The sequence below is a fragment of the Carassius auratus genome, chromosome 27 (genome assembly GCF_003368295.1).
Source record: "Carassius auratus strain Wakin chromosome 27, ASM336829v1, whole genome shotgun sequence".
Classification (NCBI taxonomy): Eukaryota; Metazoa; Chordata; class Actinopteri; order Cypriniformes; family Cyprinidae; genus Carassius; species Carassius auratus.
Window position 1 is genome coordinate 7,494,479 of NC_039269.1, and position 19,852 is coordinate 7,514,330.

The following is a 19,852-nucleotide window of genomic DNA, read 5'->3' on the forward strand; positions in this document are numbered from 1 at the left end:
TTCTGTTACCTGATGATCCTCGACTGTCTTTCTGTTTTGTGATGGTTGTGCATGAGTCCCTTGTTTGTTCTGAACAGTTAAACTGAGCAGCGTTCTTCAGAAAAATCTTTAAGCTCCTGCAGATTCTTCAGTTTTCCAGCATCTTTGCATATTTGAACCCTTTCAAGCAGTGACTTTATGATTTTGAGATGCATCTTTTCACACGGAGGACAACTGAGGGACTCAAACACAACTATTTAAAAAGATCCAAACATTCACTGATGCTCCAGAAGGAAACAAGATGCATTAAGAGCTGGGGGTGAAAACTTTTGGAATTTGAAGATCAAGGTAAATTGTACTTAATTTGTGTACCGGGAAACATACAAGTATCTTCTGTTTCTTACGAAGGGCAGAACTAAATGGAAAAAAATTATATTTCAACAAAATAAGACAAATTTGGCCATCTTCATCGTGTTCAAAAGTTTTCACCCCCAGCTCTTAATGCATCTTGTTTCCTTCTGGAGCATCAGTGAATGCTTGAATCTTTTTAAATAGTTGTGTTTGAGTCCCTCAAATGTCCTCAGTCTGAAAAGATGTATCTCAAAATCATAAAGTCACTGCTTGAAAGGGTTCAAATATGCAAAGATGCTGGAAAACTGAAGAATCTGCAGGAGCTTAAAGATTTTTCTGAAGAACGCTGCTCAGTTTAACTGTTCAGAACAAACAAGGGACTCATGCACAACCATCACAAAACAGAAAGACAGTCGAGGATCATCAGGTAACAGAACACAGTACTAAGAACCAAGGGTTCCCAAACTTTTGAGTGGGGTTATTTTAATAATTTCAGCATTTATTTTGTCTTGTGGACTAAATGTTAATATCTTTTATGTACAATATCTTACTCAGGACAGTACTAAATAAAATATAACATGCATTCAGTATGATCTCTCTTATTTTTTGAAAATTACTCGCATTTTCACAAATCCTCTAAGGGGTGCCCAAACTTTCGATCCCCACTGTATATATATGTGTGTATGTGCATAAACAGTCATGGCCAAAATATTGTCACCCTTGATAAATATGATCAAAGAAGGCTGTGAAAATTCATCTGCATTTTTAATCCTTTTGAAATATCCTTATGAAATAAAGGTTTTTCTCAATTTCTCGTTGGACACAATTATTGGCACCCCTAGACATTCTTATGAGTAAAATATCTCTGAAGTATATTCCCATTCATATTCACAATTCTGAGCACTCCAGCGTGATTATAAACATGAAATTATCCGGCTCTGGCTTCCTGTTACATAGAAATAAAGAGGAGGGAAAACAAAGGCCAAATTCCCTTAATCATCCACCAAAATGAGAAAAACCAAAGAATATATTTCTGATGTGCAGCAAAAGATTATATATATATATATATATTTGTGTGTGTGTGTGTGCGTGTGTGTGTGTGTGTGTGAGTGTGTGAGTGTGTGTGTGAGATCCTGGACCACAAAACCAATTTAAAGTGTCAATTTTCCTAATTTGAGATTGATGCATCATCTGCAAGCTGAATAAATAAGCTTTCTATTGATATGGTTTATTAGGATCGGACAATATACAACTATAAAAAAATTTAGTTTTGAAGTTGTCCAAGTGAATTCTTAGCAATGCATATTACTAATAAAATATTAAGTTTTGATATATTTACAGTAAGAAATTTACAAAATATCTTTATGGAATATGATATATGATCTTTACTTAATACCCTAATGATATTTGGCGTAAAAGAAGAATGATAATTTGGAACCCATACAATTTCTTTTTTTTTTTCTTTTTTTTTTTTGGCTATTGCTACAAATATACCCCAGCGACCTAAGACTGGTTTTGTGGTCCAGGGTCTCTCTCTCTCTCTCTCTCTCTCTCACACACACACACACACACACACACACACACACACACACACACACACACACACACACACACACACACACACACACACACACACATATATGTATGTATGTATATATACAGGTTCTGGTCATATAATTAGAATATCATCAAACAGTTGATTTATTTCACTAATTCCATTAAAAAAGTGAAACTTGTATATTATATTCATTCAGTACACACAGACAGACATATTTCAAATGTTATTTTTTTTTATTTCATTTTGATGATTATAACTGACAACTAAGGAAAACCCCAAACTCAGTATCTCAGAAAATTAGAATATAACTTAAGACCAATACAAAGAAAGGTTGCTGGCCAATTAAGAACAGGGATACCACGGTTAAACCAGGTACTGGTAGCTTTGGCGCTGGAACTGAAATCTGCATCTCTATAACGTTGGTCAGCAGCAGGAAGCATGAAGTGCTCTAAAATTTCCTGATATATGACTGAGTTGATCTTGGACCTCAGAAAACACAGTGGACCAACACCAGCAGAAGACATGGCACCGCAAACCATCACTGACTGTGGAAACTTTACACTGGATCTCAAGCAAAGTGGATTGTGTGCCTCTCCTCTCTTCCTCCAGAGTCTGTGACCCTGATTTCCAAAGGAAATGCACAATTTACTTTTTAATCAGAGAACATAACTTGGGACCACTCAGCAGCAGTCCAGTCCTTTCTGGAGCGAGACGCTTCTGATGCTGTCTGTTGTTCGAGAGTGGCTTGAAACAAGGAATGCAAAGCTGAAACCCATGTCTTAAATACGTCTGTGTGTAGTGGTTCTTGAAGCACTGACTCCAGCTGCAGTCCACTCTTTGTGAATCTCCCCCACGTTTTTGAATGGGTTTTGTTTCACAATCATCTCCAGGGTGGGGTTAGCCCTATTGCTTGTACACTTTTTTTTTCTACCACATCTTTTCCTTCCCTTCGCCTCTCTATTAAAGTGCTTGGACACAGAGCTCTGTGAACAGCCAGCCTCTTTTTCAATAACCTTTTGTGTCTTGCCCTCCTTGTGCAAGGTGTCAGTGGTCATCTTTTGGACAACTGTCAAGTCAGCAGTCTTCCCTATTTAAAGGCCTTTGCAGGTGTTTCGAGTTAATTAGCTGATTAGAGTGTCGCACCAGGTCTCTTCAATTTTGAACCTTTTCACAATATTCTAATTTTCTGAGACGCTGAATTTCGGATTTTCCTTAGTTGTCAGATATAGTCATCAAAATTAAAAGAAATAAACATTTTAAACATATCAGTCAGTGTGTAATGAATGAATATAATATACAAGTTAAACTTTTTGAATGGAGTTGGTGAAATAAATCAACTTTTTGATGATATTAATTAAATGCATCTGTATATACTATATATATATATAGATAGATAGATAGATAGATAGATAGATAGATAGATAGATAGATAGATAGATAGATAGATAGATAGATAGATAGATAGATAGATAGATAGATAGAAAAAGATAGATAGATAGTATAAAAAAATCAGTATATGGAAATAAATTTAAAAAATAAAGTAAATGGAAAGGAAAGAAAGGGGATATATATGTAAATATTTGTGAATATAAAAAGAATGAAATAATAATAAATCAATGTGGGAAGGAAAATAATATAAATTGAAAATGTCAAGAAATTTGAATATGTAAAAAGAATATATGTGTGAATGAAGCAAAAATTTAAAATACTATGGAAAGTTTGAGAAAGAAAGAGGAAATGTAGAAAGAGGTTTCACTACAGACTATAACATACTGTTCTATAATAACATCCCAGCTGTGTAAGATGAATCATTTCTCCATATGTAAGGTAATATGTAAGTTTTTCATTTCTTTCAGCATGTCCATCAGTGAGTAAGACACATTAGGTTTTATGATGAATGTCGTCAGTCAGTAGGCGGCCAAGCTACATTACAGCTTTCGACGGTTTGTAAATAGCTTTCAGAAATGTTTTTCATGCAAGATCAAGGCTGGTTGGTGCTTGATGGCCCGAGGGAACATTAACAACACAGACTTTCTGCACAGTAACTTAAAGATGCGATTTAGATTTAACACTGTTGCAGTGACGACTGGCTCCACAGCAGCCCTTGAGCTGCTAAGATGACCTCCAAAAAAATTAAAAAAACATTCAATGTGTCCAGTTACTGTATTATAAATGAATAATATATAACTTACAATATATAACTCATGTTCATATAATGCTATTTAAAATCAGTGTTATTTAATGTCAGAACTATGTAGATAGATAGATAGATAGATAGATAGATAGATAGATAGATAGATAGATAGATAGATAGATAGATAGATAGATAGATAGATAGATAGATAGATAGATAGATAGATAGATAGATGTTTATACGGATCTGCTGTTCTGAGAATGGAGCACTAGTCTCCTCTAGTGGAGAATATTAAATAATGCAGTGGAATCTGAAACCAAAGCATTGCATCACGACGAACAATGGTATGGAATTCCAGACGTGTCATTTAAATATATTTAAATATGCATAACTTTAGGTTTCGGGTATGCAAATTCAAATTTGTAAAGCTGCATTGTCAAGGAAACATTTCCCAATTTTCTCGAAATAGATTTATTGAACTCTGTCAGTCATTACGTGTAAAACACAAAATATTATTCTTTACAAAAAAACAAGGCTTTTGGGATTATACAATTTGTATATTTTACTTCTTTTTTAAATGCAACTATTAATTTTAAAGGATTAGGTAGGCTCATAGATATAGTCATATTAAATAAATAGGCCGATGTAATACTATGTAATTAAATTATTATTAGTATTTTTTTATTAATTTTTTTTACATTGTATAAGAAACACGTGTTGAATAAAGCAAATGCCCATTCCTCCAAATCTGACCATAGGAATGACAAAGCCAAGTCTTGGTGTGTTTTGGGAAATGTAGTTCTTTCAGTGCTGATAAAAGTAGTAAACATTAACCCGCCCATAAGATTCGCAATAACATCAGATAGATTTGATCATCTCTGATTACATTAATGTAGGTGTTTCGTTAGTAACTTCTTGTATAACCGGCTTTTATTTGATCATTTACACTCTGGCAGTCAAACAGAAGACACAGGAAGAATGCGTATCCGCCCCTTTTTGAGTTCACGTACACTCTCAACTACATTTCCCAGAATTCCCTGCCCGCTGTTCGCGCTGTTGTCAGCGACACTGCATTATGGGAGCTGTAGTGCCAACAGGCCGTGCTACCGCCAGCTTGTTGCCTGACGTCTGGAGGAGCATTATACATGAGGATCTCTGCAGAAGGGAAGTCCATCATAGACATGAAAATAGAGGCCAGGTAACCTTGCTTTTCTTAAAATTTATACAAAAACCCACGTTTACGTGGAATTTAGAGCGTGTATGATGATTAAACACGAAGGTAAAGCGGACTTGGTCAGTTGCGCAGAGGACAGAAACGCCAGTGTTTTATAGCTGCGTTGGTGGTTTTCACGCGAAGCGGCGAAATGATCCGATTCTGTGGCTTTTTATAGATTCTCAACTCTCATTTAGATGCATGTCTGAAGTCTTGTATGGTAGTTAGGATGTGAATGTTATATATTAGACGATATATGGAGAAACAGCACAGTTTTCACATTTAAGACTTGAAAAATAAACCGGCCTCTATTATGCCGCAATACTGAGGATGTCTCATGTTCTGCGGGAAATCCACGTCAACTTTAACTCGATATTAAACCATAAACATATGAATACATGCCGCAGATTTGACGTAATTATGCAACATGGGCGCTGTTGAGTTATTGTCCAATCAGAGGCCAGATTAATGTGGCAAGGCTACAAAGTAACAAAAGACAGCATGACGTTACATACACTATGACTATGTATCATTCACAAGTCGCATCTGTTTAACAATATTTTAAAACGTGTAGCAGATTTAGGACTGAATAGAGCTGTCATAATCATGTGGCATATGTGACCCTATGCTGACACCCATTCAGTTTCTGTATGCTGAAATGAAAGTATTATCTGCAGTTGTGTTCATTGCTCTAAAACCCTTAAAAATACCACAGGTAAAGAATAGATTTCACCATACTTCCCAGCTGAATAAACAGTAAAAAATTCACTCTTTTTATTTGATTAGATTTTTTTATGAATAATATATTGTATAATAATAATCAAATTATGTATTGTATACATTTTCAGAATATACAGGATTAAAACTTTAAAGCGTGTAAATGCTTCTGAAGTGGATAAATGAAATCTTTTGGAAGCAAAATAGCCAAAAGACTCACAATTAACCAGTGCAGTAGTGTCTTGCTTGAAACCAAGACCCAGCAAACGTGTTGGTTTATTTGTAAATCTGTCATTTTTCTCTTCCAGGCTTATTTGAGGTTTTGGAAACATGTCCAAGAAAAGGGCCAGGTGAGTAAAAACAATAATGTGCTGTATTAGAATGACAATACCATTAAGATGATGTTGCAGGGATACCAGTATTTGTGCACCATGTTAATAGCATAGTAAATAATGTTTAGCACGATATGTGAGGATGCGCCTTTGATTGCCATCACTATTAGTGAGTGACTTAAAGGGATAGTGCACCCAAAATGAAAATTTGCTGAAAATGTATTCACCCTCAGGTCATTTAAGATTCTTCTTCAGAACAGGTTTGGAGAAATGTAGCATTGCGTCACTTGCTCACCAACGGATGCTTTGCAGTGAATGGGTGCAGTCAGAATGAGAGCTGATAAAAACATCACAATAATCCACAAGTAATACACATCACTCCAGTCCAACAATGAATGTCCTGTGAAGTGAATAAAAGAGTTGTTTGGATTTTTCTGATGTTTTTATCAGCTGTTTGGACTCTCAGTCCGACGGCACCCATTCACTGCAGAGGATCCATTAGTGAGCAAGTGATGTAAAGCTTATCTTGTTTGTTTTCAGTACATTGTATTATATAGCACATTGTCTCCTGATATGTTTCTGTATTTGCCCACATCGGTTAACCACTAATAAGTACAGTATAGTCCCAAATTGACTTCGATTATCAGCAGCTCCAGGCTGATAAGAATATTTTGGTAGCTGGCCGGATTATGCTGTGACATTTCCAGGAATGTGTTTTGAGCGTTAGAAACGTTGATTGACAGACGCAGACTGGTAGCAATGATTGATTAAACTGAGCTCTGTACTCTTGTGCTCGGCTGAACTAAACTCAGTTGTGAGATGCATGCTGGGAGTTTTATTTAAAGGTCAGCCATGTGGCTACTGTGTAGCTAGTCATTCTTCATCTCATGTGAGTGAGTAGAAAACATTTTTCAACATATTTGTCTGTACTTATTTCTATGTAGAGTCGATTTGATGTATCTCCTGATGAAAGATTATGATTATAAGACAATAATGTTGTTAAGATTATAAATGCTTTATTTAGAATAATGTACATTTTAATTCAGATGTTTTGGGTCACTAAGATACCAAGGTTGCATTTATGTGATCAGAAATACAGATATGTTGTGAAATATGATAATATTTATATAAAATCAAACTATTTAATTACTGTGTGATTTGCATACAGTAATTAACAGCATTAATATGCTGATTTGCAACTCAGTAAATATTTATTGTTATTAACAATGTTGAAAGCAGTTTTTTGTGGAAATTGTGATGCTTTTGGTTCTTTTTTTTTGTTAAATAGAAATTTCAAAAGAAGGGCATTTATTTAAAATAGAAAACCTTTTGTAACACAATAAATTACTTTGTCACTTTTGTTCAATTTGATACATCCTTACTGAATGAAATTATGATATTAATTTTTATAACTATTCATTTATAATCCTAAAATAATTCAATGATTATTAATATATTACATTTTTTTTATATTATGCCATTAAAATGATTATTAAAGGGATGCTCCACCCCAATATGAAAAATTTGTCAATAATCACTTCCAAATCCATCATCGTTCCAAACCCGTAAAAGCTTTGTTCATCTCTGGAACACAGTTTAAGATATTTTGGATGAAAACCGGGAGGCTTGTGACTGTCCCAGACTGCAAAGTAAAATACAATGTCAAGGCCCAGAAAATCATGTAAAGTATCGTCAGAATCGTCCATCTGCCATCAGTGATTCAGCCATAATGTTATGAAGAGACCAGAATACTTTTTGTACGTGAAGAAAACAAAAATAGCGACTTTATTTGTCTTTATTCGAATTTATATTCGACTTTATTCAACAATTTGTCTCCTCTGTGTGTGTCCACATTAGCGCAACTGCATTTTGGAGAATATGAGCTGAACGCAGGCAGCGGACGCTCTTCTGTATCAGCTGTGCCACAAGGATGCGTTTTCTACATATAATTACACTTTGATTAAAAGAAATCAGTGCAAAACAGGAGAAAAATTGTCGAATGAAGTCGTTATTTTCGGGGTGGAGTATCCCTTTAAACATAATCTATTTTTATTTCTACTTTTGTTTAGACTGCTGATATATATATATATATATATATATATATATATATTCAATATCACTTCAGACTAATGCACAACATTTGTATCTGTTACATGCACCAAATGCATTTGGCATATGATTCAATAGAGAATGTTGTGCAATGTAAAATCAATAAAATTGAAGTCATAAGCTCTGAGTTGTAAAACAGTCCTTGATCAGCACTGCATCAGACTTAATGCAGCCTATTACGTTCCTGTTTTGTTGTGCTCGACAGGAAGCGCAGCAGCGGCGAGCTGAGCGACAGTCTCACCCCAGATCCCAATAACCTGCTGGGCCGACGGATCCAGCACAGCTGGAGGGAGAAGGGCGCGCTGACCAAGTGGAAGGGCACCGTGCTGGACCGCCTCAGCGTAAACTCCTCCCTGTTCATGGTCAAGTACGACGGATTCGACTGTGTCTATGGCATCGAGCTCTTTAAGGACGAGAGAGTCTCTAACCTGCAAGTTCTCACAGAGAAAGTGGGTGAGTAGGTGGATCAGTGGTGATGTGAACAGGAAACAAGCCAGGGACAGGAAGTAGCACATGTGCAAAGATTATTAAAGTAGCATTTATAGTGCATGAATTAGTTTCTGATAATGACTCATCATACTAAGACATCGTGTGCTACTTTAGGTAAAATATGTATGGCCATCATGATATAGGTAATTCTGTATTCCAGTAATGGCATGGAGTCAGTTTTTTTTTACTTTTAATACTTTTTATTCAGCAAGGTTGCATTAAATTGTTCAGAAGTGAGTTATAGACTCTCATAATGTAACAAATGTTTCTTTTTCAAATAAATGCAAACAGATGTTTTTAACACTGATGATGATCAGAAATGTTTCTTGAGCATCAAATCAGAATATTAGAATGATTTCTGAAGATCATGTGACACTGAAGACTGGAGGAATGATGCTGAAAAATCAGCTGCGCATCAAAGGAATAAATTAAATTTTAATATATAGTCACATAGAAAACAGTTATTTTAAATTGTAATAATTTTTCAGAATATTACAGTTTTTACTGTATTTTTGGTCAAATAAATGCAGCTTTGGTTAACAGAAGAGGCGCTACCTTAAAGTGGGTGATTTTTATTTATTGTTATTTTTTTTTTTTGCATATCTTTGATTTTTCTCTCCTACTGCAGTGTTTTTATTTTTTACCTGTATGCAGTGATGTGCACATCTGTTCCCTAGTGATGATAAAACCGTTAGAAAAACTAATGAACTGAGTACTAAAGCACAAAATAAAAGAGACTGTCTTGGAAGGAGACATTTGTTTTTGATGATCTTTGCAGTTGAAATGATAGAGGCAGATTATGTTTAAGAAAAATGCATATATTTACACTGTCACAATGGAGAAGATATGAAAATGTTACACTGTCTGTTAAGTAAATATGGGTTTCATCAAGAAAGCTATGAATATGAAATATTGTTAGCAGAATTGTAGTCACTGTTTGTTTGGCACAGCTTTACTTTGTTTAAAATGTAATATCTTATAGTCTAATAAACTATTTTGCATTTTTGAAATGATTTAATACTTTTATTCAACTAAGGGACAAAAACAATACTTATTATAAAAGATTACCGTTTCAAATAAATGTTATTCTGTTTAGCTTTCTATTCAGTAAATAATCTTGAAAAATAAAATGCATCATGTTTTCCACAAAAATATGAAGCAGAACAACTTTTTTCAAAATTGATGATTTTCATAGATAGAATGATTTCTGAAAATTCAGCCGTGCATCACAGGAATAAATTAAATTTTAAAATGTATTAAAATAAGAAATAAAAATAAGTAATGATATTTTACAATATTACTGCTTTTTTTTAATCAAGTTAATGCAGCCTTGGTGAGCAGAAGAGACTTCTGAATCTGTAAACTATTGTTTATTTGATTTAATCCTATGTAAAACACACACACACAGTAGTGTAGGTGACTATATCGTATTGCTGTTTTGGCTGTACATACATGTATAATACACATTCAAACCAAAGCTTTTTACCAGGTTAAAATCACTGTGAAACTCAGCTTCTCATTCTGCTGTTTCCAAACCTTCAAAGTGAACAACAAGATCAAGGTTCCTCACGACGCAGAGGAGCTGGTGGGAAAAGCCGTGGAACATCTGTTTGAGAAGGAGGACGGAGAGAAGAACGAGTGGAGGGGGATGGTCCTGTCCCGAGCACCCATCATGACCAACTGGTACTACATCACCTACGAGAAGGACCCCGTGCTCTACATGTACCAGCTCTGGGACGACTACAAAGACGGAGACCTCCGGATCTTACCTGAAGCGGGTAAATAAGATGACGTTTTTAATAATCTGTCATCTCTCACAAGTTTAAATGAATGATACATTTGAATTGCACAATTCTAAATTCGAATGATGCATTTAGAAATTAATATTATAATGACAACATTTAAATTGCTGCTTTTATCAGGTGCTTTTAAATTGTAAATCTGCAGATTATCGGTTACTAGAAATCTTGTATCTTGATTTAAAATAAGGAATTAGAAAGAAAAAGAACGAAAAACTGTATAGCCATATTTAAAACAAAACTAGTAAAAATTACAAAAGCACAACAACAACAAAAAAAAAAAAACGTAAAAACTTTAGGAATGATGCTGAAAATTCAGCTTTGACCACAAACAATTACATTTGAATATATATATATATATATACATTAGGGGTGTAACGGTTCACAAAATTCACGGTTCGGTTCGATACGATACACTGATGTCACGGTTCGGTTCGGTTCGGTTCGATACGTTTTAGATACAGCAAAATGTAAAAACATCTCAACTTTTCAGAATGCTGCAAGTGCAACGCGGGTCATGTGACAAGAACCAACCAATCAGCTTCATCCTTTCCCGTAACAACGTTGAGAGCTCAGCCAAGATGAAGGAACAGCTGATCATAGTTGTATATGGATTGCAATTTTGAAATAAATTCAGTAGCAGAGCTACTGCAAGCGATTTTTAGAGCTGCAAATCCATTTATCCTTCGCTGAAATTTCCGCGTCTCATGGAGAGAGCACGTCATTGTTGCTTAGCAAAGACAGACGCCTCAGGAGAAAGACGCGCTTAGCGTTTTCCATGCGTTTTTAGGCACGATATGTGAACGGCCCCTAAGGCGCTCGCTCACTCAGCACGCGCTGAAGGCTCGTTGCAAAATGTCTAATGCATTTAACAGACCAGAAATATAAGATCTGGTGTTTGGGTTGGATTCCCTGTAAGCTATAGTGTCTAAATGCTGCAGGGATAGTTTGCTGCGTGCATGTTTCTCCTTTTTTTCGTCTTTTCCCAGATAGTACTGACGCATATATCCCAGATATTCCCGCTGCTGTTTTTTTTTTTTGTTTTTTTTTTTGTAATCCCGCTGGTGTACCCTGTCATGTTGCAGATGCGACATACCGTTGTTTATTTATCCACCACTCTCTTGCCATCACCATTATAGCTTAAAGGGAATCCAAAGTGCACCCAAACACCAGACCTGTTGGTTATTGGAGGATCTTCTCATTTCTAGTCTGTTAAACGCATTGGCTATTTTGCAACGAGCCTTCAGCGCGTACTGAGTGAGCGAGCGCCTGCTGAGTAGCCTAACATAAACATATAAGATGGTGTTTTTTTTCTTCTTCGGGAGTGTCAGGGGCGTTGCCTGTTACGTTGTTTGGGTTATTGGGCTACCTTGTTGAACGCATATCATTATATTTCTATCTCTCTCTTTTTTTTTTTTTTCAAATATAATTAATTACTCCAACGAACCGTTCGGTATACATAATGCGTACCGCGTACCGAACCGAAAGCGTCGTACCGAACGGTTCAATACGAATACGCGTATCGTTACACCCCTAATATACATATATATATATATATATATATATATATATATATATATATATATATATATAAAATAATTCACATTATTGCTGTTTTTACTGATTTTTTTTTATTATTAAATAAATGCAGCCTTGGTGAGTAGAAGTGTTAAAAAAATTAAATAAAAACCTTAAAGTCTTAACGAACCCATCCTTTTTTTTGTTGTTGTAATTTTAGAATTTAGTAATTTTAGAATTTTTGATTATGTATTAAATTATTGGTTTTGTTTGTAGTTATAAAATTTAGTAATATTATTTGTATTAAAGGGATTTTTCACCCAAAAAATGAAAATGACCCCATGATTTCATCCCCCTCCAGGCATCCGAGGTGCCCTGGCTCTTCATAATAGCATTGAATGGGTGTTAAGATAGTGTTTAAAGCCCAAAAAACTGCATCCATCCATCATAAAAGTGCTCCACACTCTAACATCGTAGGACGTAGGCATAGCGTAAGCTGAAGGAAGAAAGTCATATACACATAGGATGCTGTGAGGGTACATCATGGGGTCATTTTCATTTTTGGGTGAACTTTCCCTTTAATTTGAATGAATAAATGAATTAAAATATTATAATGTTTAATATTACATTTATTATTTTAATTTTATTGAAGTTGTAAATCTGTCATTTTATTGTAAAGTCAAGTCATTCCACTGTTTTCTTTGCACAGAGAACAAACACCTGCTGCCTGCAGACAGGAAGCCCGGTGAGGAAACAGAGAGCCTTGTGGGTAAGCAGGTGGAGTATGTGACGGATAAAGGGGTGAAGAGAACAGGCCTCGTCATCTACCAAGTTCCCGCCAAGCCGTCGGTCTACTACATCAAATACGATGACGATTTCCACATCCACGTGTATGACCTGGTCAAGACCACCTAAAAAACCACAGACAAAACAAAGAAACCCGCAGCGCTTTAAGTGTCCTCGCCTCTCGTTGTACAGTGTGTCATGCCTCGCCGTGAATGGCTGGCTGTCGAGGAGCTGTATGAAGCGTCCGTGTACAGGGTTTGTTATTTTGTGTTGATGTCACAGCTTAGGGAGACGATTTTTACAACCGTCATATCAAAACAGTGTATTTATACGTGTGCGTTGGGCATCATTTCGTATGTTTCTAATCTCATGGACTAGCTTTCATTCACCCGTAAACCATGGAGAAGGTTGCATTTTCATATGTATGAATGTTCGGGGAGTTTTGAATTGTAAATAGTTGTGACCGCAAAAAAAACAAAAAACAAAAACAAAAGTCACGTCAGAGTTACATTTAAAAGTACAGTGAGACTTTCTAACTGACCTATTTATTGAACTTATACGCTTCCTAACCCAGAATTGCTGTTAAAACCTTTGAGTTGGTATTATGCGACGCATATTGTGGCTTTTAGTTGAGTTTTCCCCCAAATCAGATCATATCTGCAGTGAAACACATGAGTGCCATTCGAGAGGGTTGCCCGTTTTGTCCTGTATGAAATAATTCATGCTTTTTTATTTGTTTTGTTGTTAAACAGCAGAAGAGCACTTGTATCTGAACACCAAACCAACCAAACTAAATCTACGATTCTGAATGCCAAGCATAGCAAAGATGTGTCCCTGGCGCACTAAAGCAGTCTTGAGTCAATTTGTAGCAACGGCCAAAAATGCATTGGGTGGGTCAAAAAGATTGATTTTTCTTTTATGCCAAAAATAATTAGGATATTGAGTAAAGAAAGCGTCCTACCCTAAATATATCAATATTTAAACTAATATTTTTTATTAGTAATATGCATTGCTAAGAATTCATTTGGTAAACTTTAAACGCATTTTTCTCAATATTTAGATTTTTTTTTTTTTTTTTTTTTTTACCATCTGATTCCAGATTTTCAAATAGTTGTATCTCGACCAAATACTGTTCAATCCTAATAAACCATACATCAAAGGACAGACTATTTATTCAGCTTTCAGATGATGTATACATCTCAATTTTGAAAAATTGACACTTAAGACTTGTTTTGGGGTCCAGGGTCACAAATGTCTCCTGTTGATTGTAGTAAAAATGATTTCAAATTTACAGACAAAAATAAGACCTGTTAGACCTCTACAAACATCATAACATCTGCCTTACTGTGAAACAGATTGGTCTGAATTCATTATATTCATGCTCATGTTTCTCAGCTGAGCTTCATGAGTAGTAATGAGTGATTCTTCATGTGTCAGATGGACTCGCAGCCCTTAATAGTGAAAAATCAGCACAACTTTAAATGTCTTTTGTGATGCTTTTTCATGGCTTCACGTTTTGTTATAAATGATGCACAGGAGCGTGATGATTGCCCACCTGTTCATGTAGCTGATTAGGCCTTTTTTCGCTTGTAGCATTTGCACTTTATTCTTTAAATGTAGTCTGTAGCTCCAAAGTGTCCCAAAGAAAAAATTAATTTTTCAGCTACAAAAAAATAAATAAGTGTCTTCCCTGATTGGCATCGTTAAAATAAAATATACAGCAAGCTATTTGAACTAAACTGAAATTGTGCAACTTCTATATGATATTACGAGTATATTTTTAACCCAATCCCATGTATATATGTATATTTATATATGGGATCACATCAGATTTATCCACTACTTACAATTGACTCGTATATGAATGGATTTGGTTATGGAAATGCAATGCATATAAATGGGGATTTCATATGTAAATGTGGGACGGTCAGCTCTGCTCTCTGATTGGGTGTATTTGCTGTGGTTTGCATGTGTTTTTCCTGGACAGACCGACGGTTTCTGAAATCCTTCAGTACATGAGCGCTTCACGCAGATTCATCAGTTGTTTATTGTGTAGTTTTATTTTAGTTAGATATTCAGTATGCCATTATCAAAACATTGCAAGTTTAACTTATTTTTGGGGGAGAAGATAACTGATTTGTTTCTCATGACTCAGTAGATCTTTTGGGCAAAGTATTGTTCAGTGAAATGCACAGTTCTGTAAATGAATTCAGCTTTCAGCTGTTCATATGGATTGAGTTTCCGGTCCGTTTGCCTTCACATCAGGTGGATCGCTCGCTGTATATTCTCCGTTGTGCTTTAAAAACACTTGTACTATATTTCTGCTTTGCCTATAGACAGAAGGTTTGATGATTTTGACACGTTCAAGGCTTCACGACCCTCGCTTTTTCTTTCTCCTAACTGTGAACGAGTAATTCTCTCTGGCTTCTCTGTAAATGTGTTTTATCGTGTGGTCTGCGAGCTTCTGCCTGTTCCTCTGGTTCTTCTGTTCTTTTGCTGCTTTTTACCAAAGTTATGTTTCAGTAGGTGACGTTGAGGAGTGTCAAACTATTCATCCTGTCTATTTGTGTAATGATGTTATCGTAAATAATAAAAGAGATATTTTTTGCACTTAAAATGTTGTCTCTGTAATTTCTTTCCTAATTATTAAATTTGTCTTATATTCTTAGACACATGAAAAAATTCTGTTAGATGACAGTAAATGCCTTTAATAGGAATAATAAACAATGTTTCACAAGTGTTCAAAGAAGGTGATGCATGTGACCGGAGACATGTCGGACCCCGAGAGAGTCTTGTGGAGAAACTGGGTGAGAAATGACTTGGAATAATTAAGCAGTAATGTTGTTTTATAGTAATATTTTTTATGTGAATATATTGTGAAATATAATTTATTGGGGTACTGCGCAGCTGTATTTCCAGCATCATTCCTCCAGTCTTCAGTGTCACATTATCCTTCAGAAATCAGAATAATGTGTGGATTTGCTAGTTATTTCTGGTTCAATGTTGAAATATTTTTTGCTGCTTAATATTTTTGTGGAACCCATGATGTATGTATATATTTATTCAGTATTCTTTGATAAATGGCATTTAAAGAACAGCATTTATTGAAAAAGTCTTTACATTTTTTTTAATGTGTCCTTGTGAAATAAAAGTAGTAATTTCTTACTTGAAGTATTAGATATTACCTTCTCTAAACAAATCAAATTGAATGGTAGCACAGCTGTTTTCAGCACTGATAAGAAAATCATCATATCATCAAATCATTAGATTCAGAATTTCTGATGGGTAAAAATTCTTAACAATTCGGCTTTGCATCACAGCAATTTATATATAAATTGTAATACTATTTCACAATATTGTTGTTTTTACCTCATCGTTTAAAAAACATAAAATGATAATTATTCCAATCTTTCCTGAACATATTCAGCATGATACTCCTGATTTCTGTCCTGCAGGTGGACTGGACTTTCCAGCGGTGAATTATGTTGGAAACACCAACACTGGAAACTCTGGAAAGAAGACTCTGATCACGTCAGGTCACCCATGCAGGTAAAACACAGGATTTCCTTGCTTCAGTGTTGCAATGTGTGGATTTGTTCACTTTCACACTGATCTCTCACGTGTTGCATGTAAATTTTGTGAGTTGCGTGCACATCTGCTGGATCCATCATTGCAGAGTCTTCAGTGGCTGTCAGTCTTTAACTTTAATGGTGCACTTTCAATTATTATCAATCTAAATTGAATTTTCCTGCTGAAAATCGAAAGAATACTTTTGGCTCTTTTCCTCCCTGATTCAGGTCCATCTGTGGCTATGTACACCACTACCAAGTGCACTATGAAGTCTTTCTTCAGAGCGCTGCACTCAAGAAGAGCATCTGATAAGACACAGAATCAGCATGAATAAGATCAGGTTGGTTTTCTGCTATAACGCTCCACTTCAGAAAAAAACGATGGCTTTGGATGTTGTTGTTTGTATTATCAGAAATGTTTTATTCAGCCATAGTCATAACCATTTTTTATTCACGTTTGTCAAGTATATCATATAAATAAATTATATAATTAAAGCCATTTGCTTGAATCAACATTTCTATCATATATCTCATGTTTCATAAGTGCAACAAAGGACTTACATATTCTGCTGGCAAATTTTTAGAGGAGATTTTAATCTAAATGTAATTTTTATTATCTAATAAATAGTAAGAGTCATGTTTATTGACATGCAAAACATGTTTGATTAAATATTCTAAACATATTAAACATTTTGATTAATTTGTTTGGAAAAAAACACATAAAACAACAACAAAAAATGACATTATGGCTTTGTTTATAATATGCAATTTTATTTTTGGTAGTACTTTACAGTAAGTTTTTAGTACATTTTTTAGCATTAATTAACTGCATTGTTTGAAATAACTAATGAAAGTACATTTATTAACACTAAGCTAATTTTAGCATGTACTTATTCAAGTGTTTGTATGGTCCACATGCAATCAATGTTTCTATTCTATTGTGTGCATCAATCACACACTGACACAACCACAAGTAACACTACATACAAACGGGATTTTTCTTTGTGCATTATATATTATTTATTTTGATAATTAATGTTTTATGTGCACTTGAGGCCATTTTTACATAGATAATAATAGCCAGTCAATAGTGCATCAGTAGTTTTTGTTAAAATATTATATTTATACCCCAATTTAAAAACCCAGATGTGTAAGAGGAGCCAACACAACATAGGACAAATAAAATGAACACAATACGCTGTTAATGACACTTAGGGAATTATTATTATTTTTTTGATATCTTTATGAAAGACTTTCAAGAGTCAGTGCATATTTATTAAAATGTTTGTGCATTTATTTGTCTGGTTTAATTAAGTGTTGAACTCCACCAAGACTCTGTGCCTTTGGGATCTGAACTTGCAAATATGTATAAAGTTTAATTGAATTAAATTAATTAAACACCACATCAGTGTGTATCCGCAGTCTTCATTTAAAAACTAATGTTGAAATATTAACGTCAGACGTGGGATTTGCAAAACTTTACCAGAATGAACAATGCTCTCGTTCCCCTGTGTGAATTTATTTTTCTCTTCCAAAAAAAGAAATCTAATTGTAGACTCAAAGCGTTTCCCATGAGCACTGTGGGACGCTGAGCACGACTTTGCTGAAACCACTGAAGGAAGTCAAATCTGAAATGAAACTGTTGTTCCTCTGGTTACTGTGACTCTCAGAGACATTGGGACAATTCATTTCCATTTGTGCAAGTCATTTATAATTAAACATTTGAAAGTCTCCAACCATTAAATGCTTTTTTCTAGTGAAGTTATTAAAGTTTTGACGGTATAACCATAATGCAAACATCACATATGTGTTATGTTACACGGGTCACACTGGTTAATGAGCAGTCGTGGGAGCAAGGTCAAAACCATCAAGAGTCTGTCAGAAACTGATAAATGTTAGAAGTGAAACATTAATCTGCCGTATGAAATTAGTTAATTGCATATGACAGTTTTAAGTTCATCTGAACCTGAAGTTAATGCACTTTTTAACTCTTTGAGCTCAACTTCATGTCATGATTTGATGTGCAGTCTTACTGTGGCCCGTGTTTCTGTGAAATGAAATACAATTAAAAGAAACAAGTAATATTTTTATATTTCCTATTGAAAAAAACGAAAAAAACGAAAACCAAATACTACTGAAAAGCAGATGGAGATACCACCGCAACACTTCTACTGTACTGTTTTATACTGATGTCGATATACAACACACTCGCTCTCAAAAAGAAAAGAAAAAAAGAGCTTAAATGCAAAAGATATTGTCCAGCTGATCTTGGATGTCTCTGCATCAGGCTTTACAGTTTCTCTCAGTCACTTTGGTGCATTTCTCAAATCAGAAATGAAATTCTCAAAACTACTTGTACAACCTCCACATCATCTAGTCATTTATACACATCACAAAAACAGTTTCTCATTCTTTTGAACAAGTTGCGATAGCTTTTGTACATTCATGCAATTGATTATGCACATTTATCTGCGGTTTCCTACATTATCAGTTGCTAATGTCATGTCGCTCAAAATGTATTATACAGTTTTCTGTTCAATAATCTTACTCCTCAAAACATCTAATTAATTCAATTAAATATGGTTAATCTAGTTTTCATAAACTGCCAAGCACTTTTATTTTTTACACATTATTATTCGACTTCTTGTAAATCTGGCATGAATTGTGCAACTGAATCTAATGAAGAGAATGTAGATGATAAACCAATGATAAACCATTTCTCTGAAATAGCTCAAAGGTTCATCTCATGAGTCTTCAGTTGGAAAGCTTATACTGTATAGACAGAGGACCACACAAGAGTTACATATTCTGAAAATTGACTTATTTTACATCTTTTCTTTATCACAATGACATTGTAAAGGTTTTTTTGTATAATTTTTTTTTGGTCAGACCACTAGTAAAAGTGTAACTGGGAATTCAATCCAGTCTCTTCCAGTCAATATCCCACATACAGTAATGTGTAAATGTGTACTTTTGTAATGGATATATGGCATACATAATCATATGGCATACTGTTCAATACAGTAACTGTCATCCAAAATGTTGCTATAGTTTACATCAGAGCATCCCTCCAGAGTACACTGTTATATTGACAACATGACTAAACAATACTGTCTTATCCGTACACAATGACACAAGGACTTGTCATTCGATGGCACTGACATGTTCATTGACACAGATATTTACTTTTGAGAGATGAACTAAAGATTTTGAGCAAGAGACTGGCTTTTGCAGGTAATCCAGGGTGTTTTGCTATTTGTATGAGTTGTTTTGAGAAATGCACTTACTGTTTTACATA

The 19,852-nt window shown here is 34.8% G+C and overlaps 1 protein-coding gene across 1 annotated transcript; it reads left to right on the forward strand.

Moving 5' to 3' along the window:
- The first annotated feature begins 5,090 nt into the window (after positions 1 to 5,090).
- On the forward strand, positions 5,091 to 13,467 carry LOC113045286 (spindlin-W-like). Its single transcript, XM_026205556.1, has 5 exons — positions 5,091 to 5,220; positions 6,261 to 6,302; positions 8,599 to 8,846; positions 10,427 to 10,660; positions 12,909 to 13,467. The coding sequence occupies exons 2-5, from the start codon at positions 6,283 to 6,285 to the stop codon at positions 13,112 to 13,114; spliced, it is 708 nt and encodes a 235-aa protein (XP_026061341.1). The 5' UTR covers positions 5,091 to 5,220; positions 6,261 to 6,282; the 3' UTR covers positions 13,115 to 13,467.
- Positions 13,468 to 19,852: the final 6,385 nt, after the last annotated feature.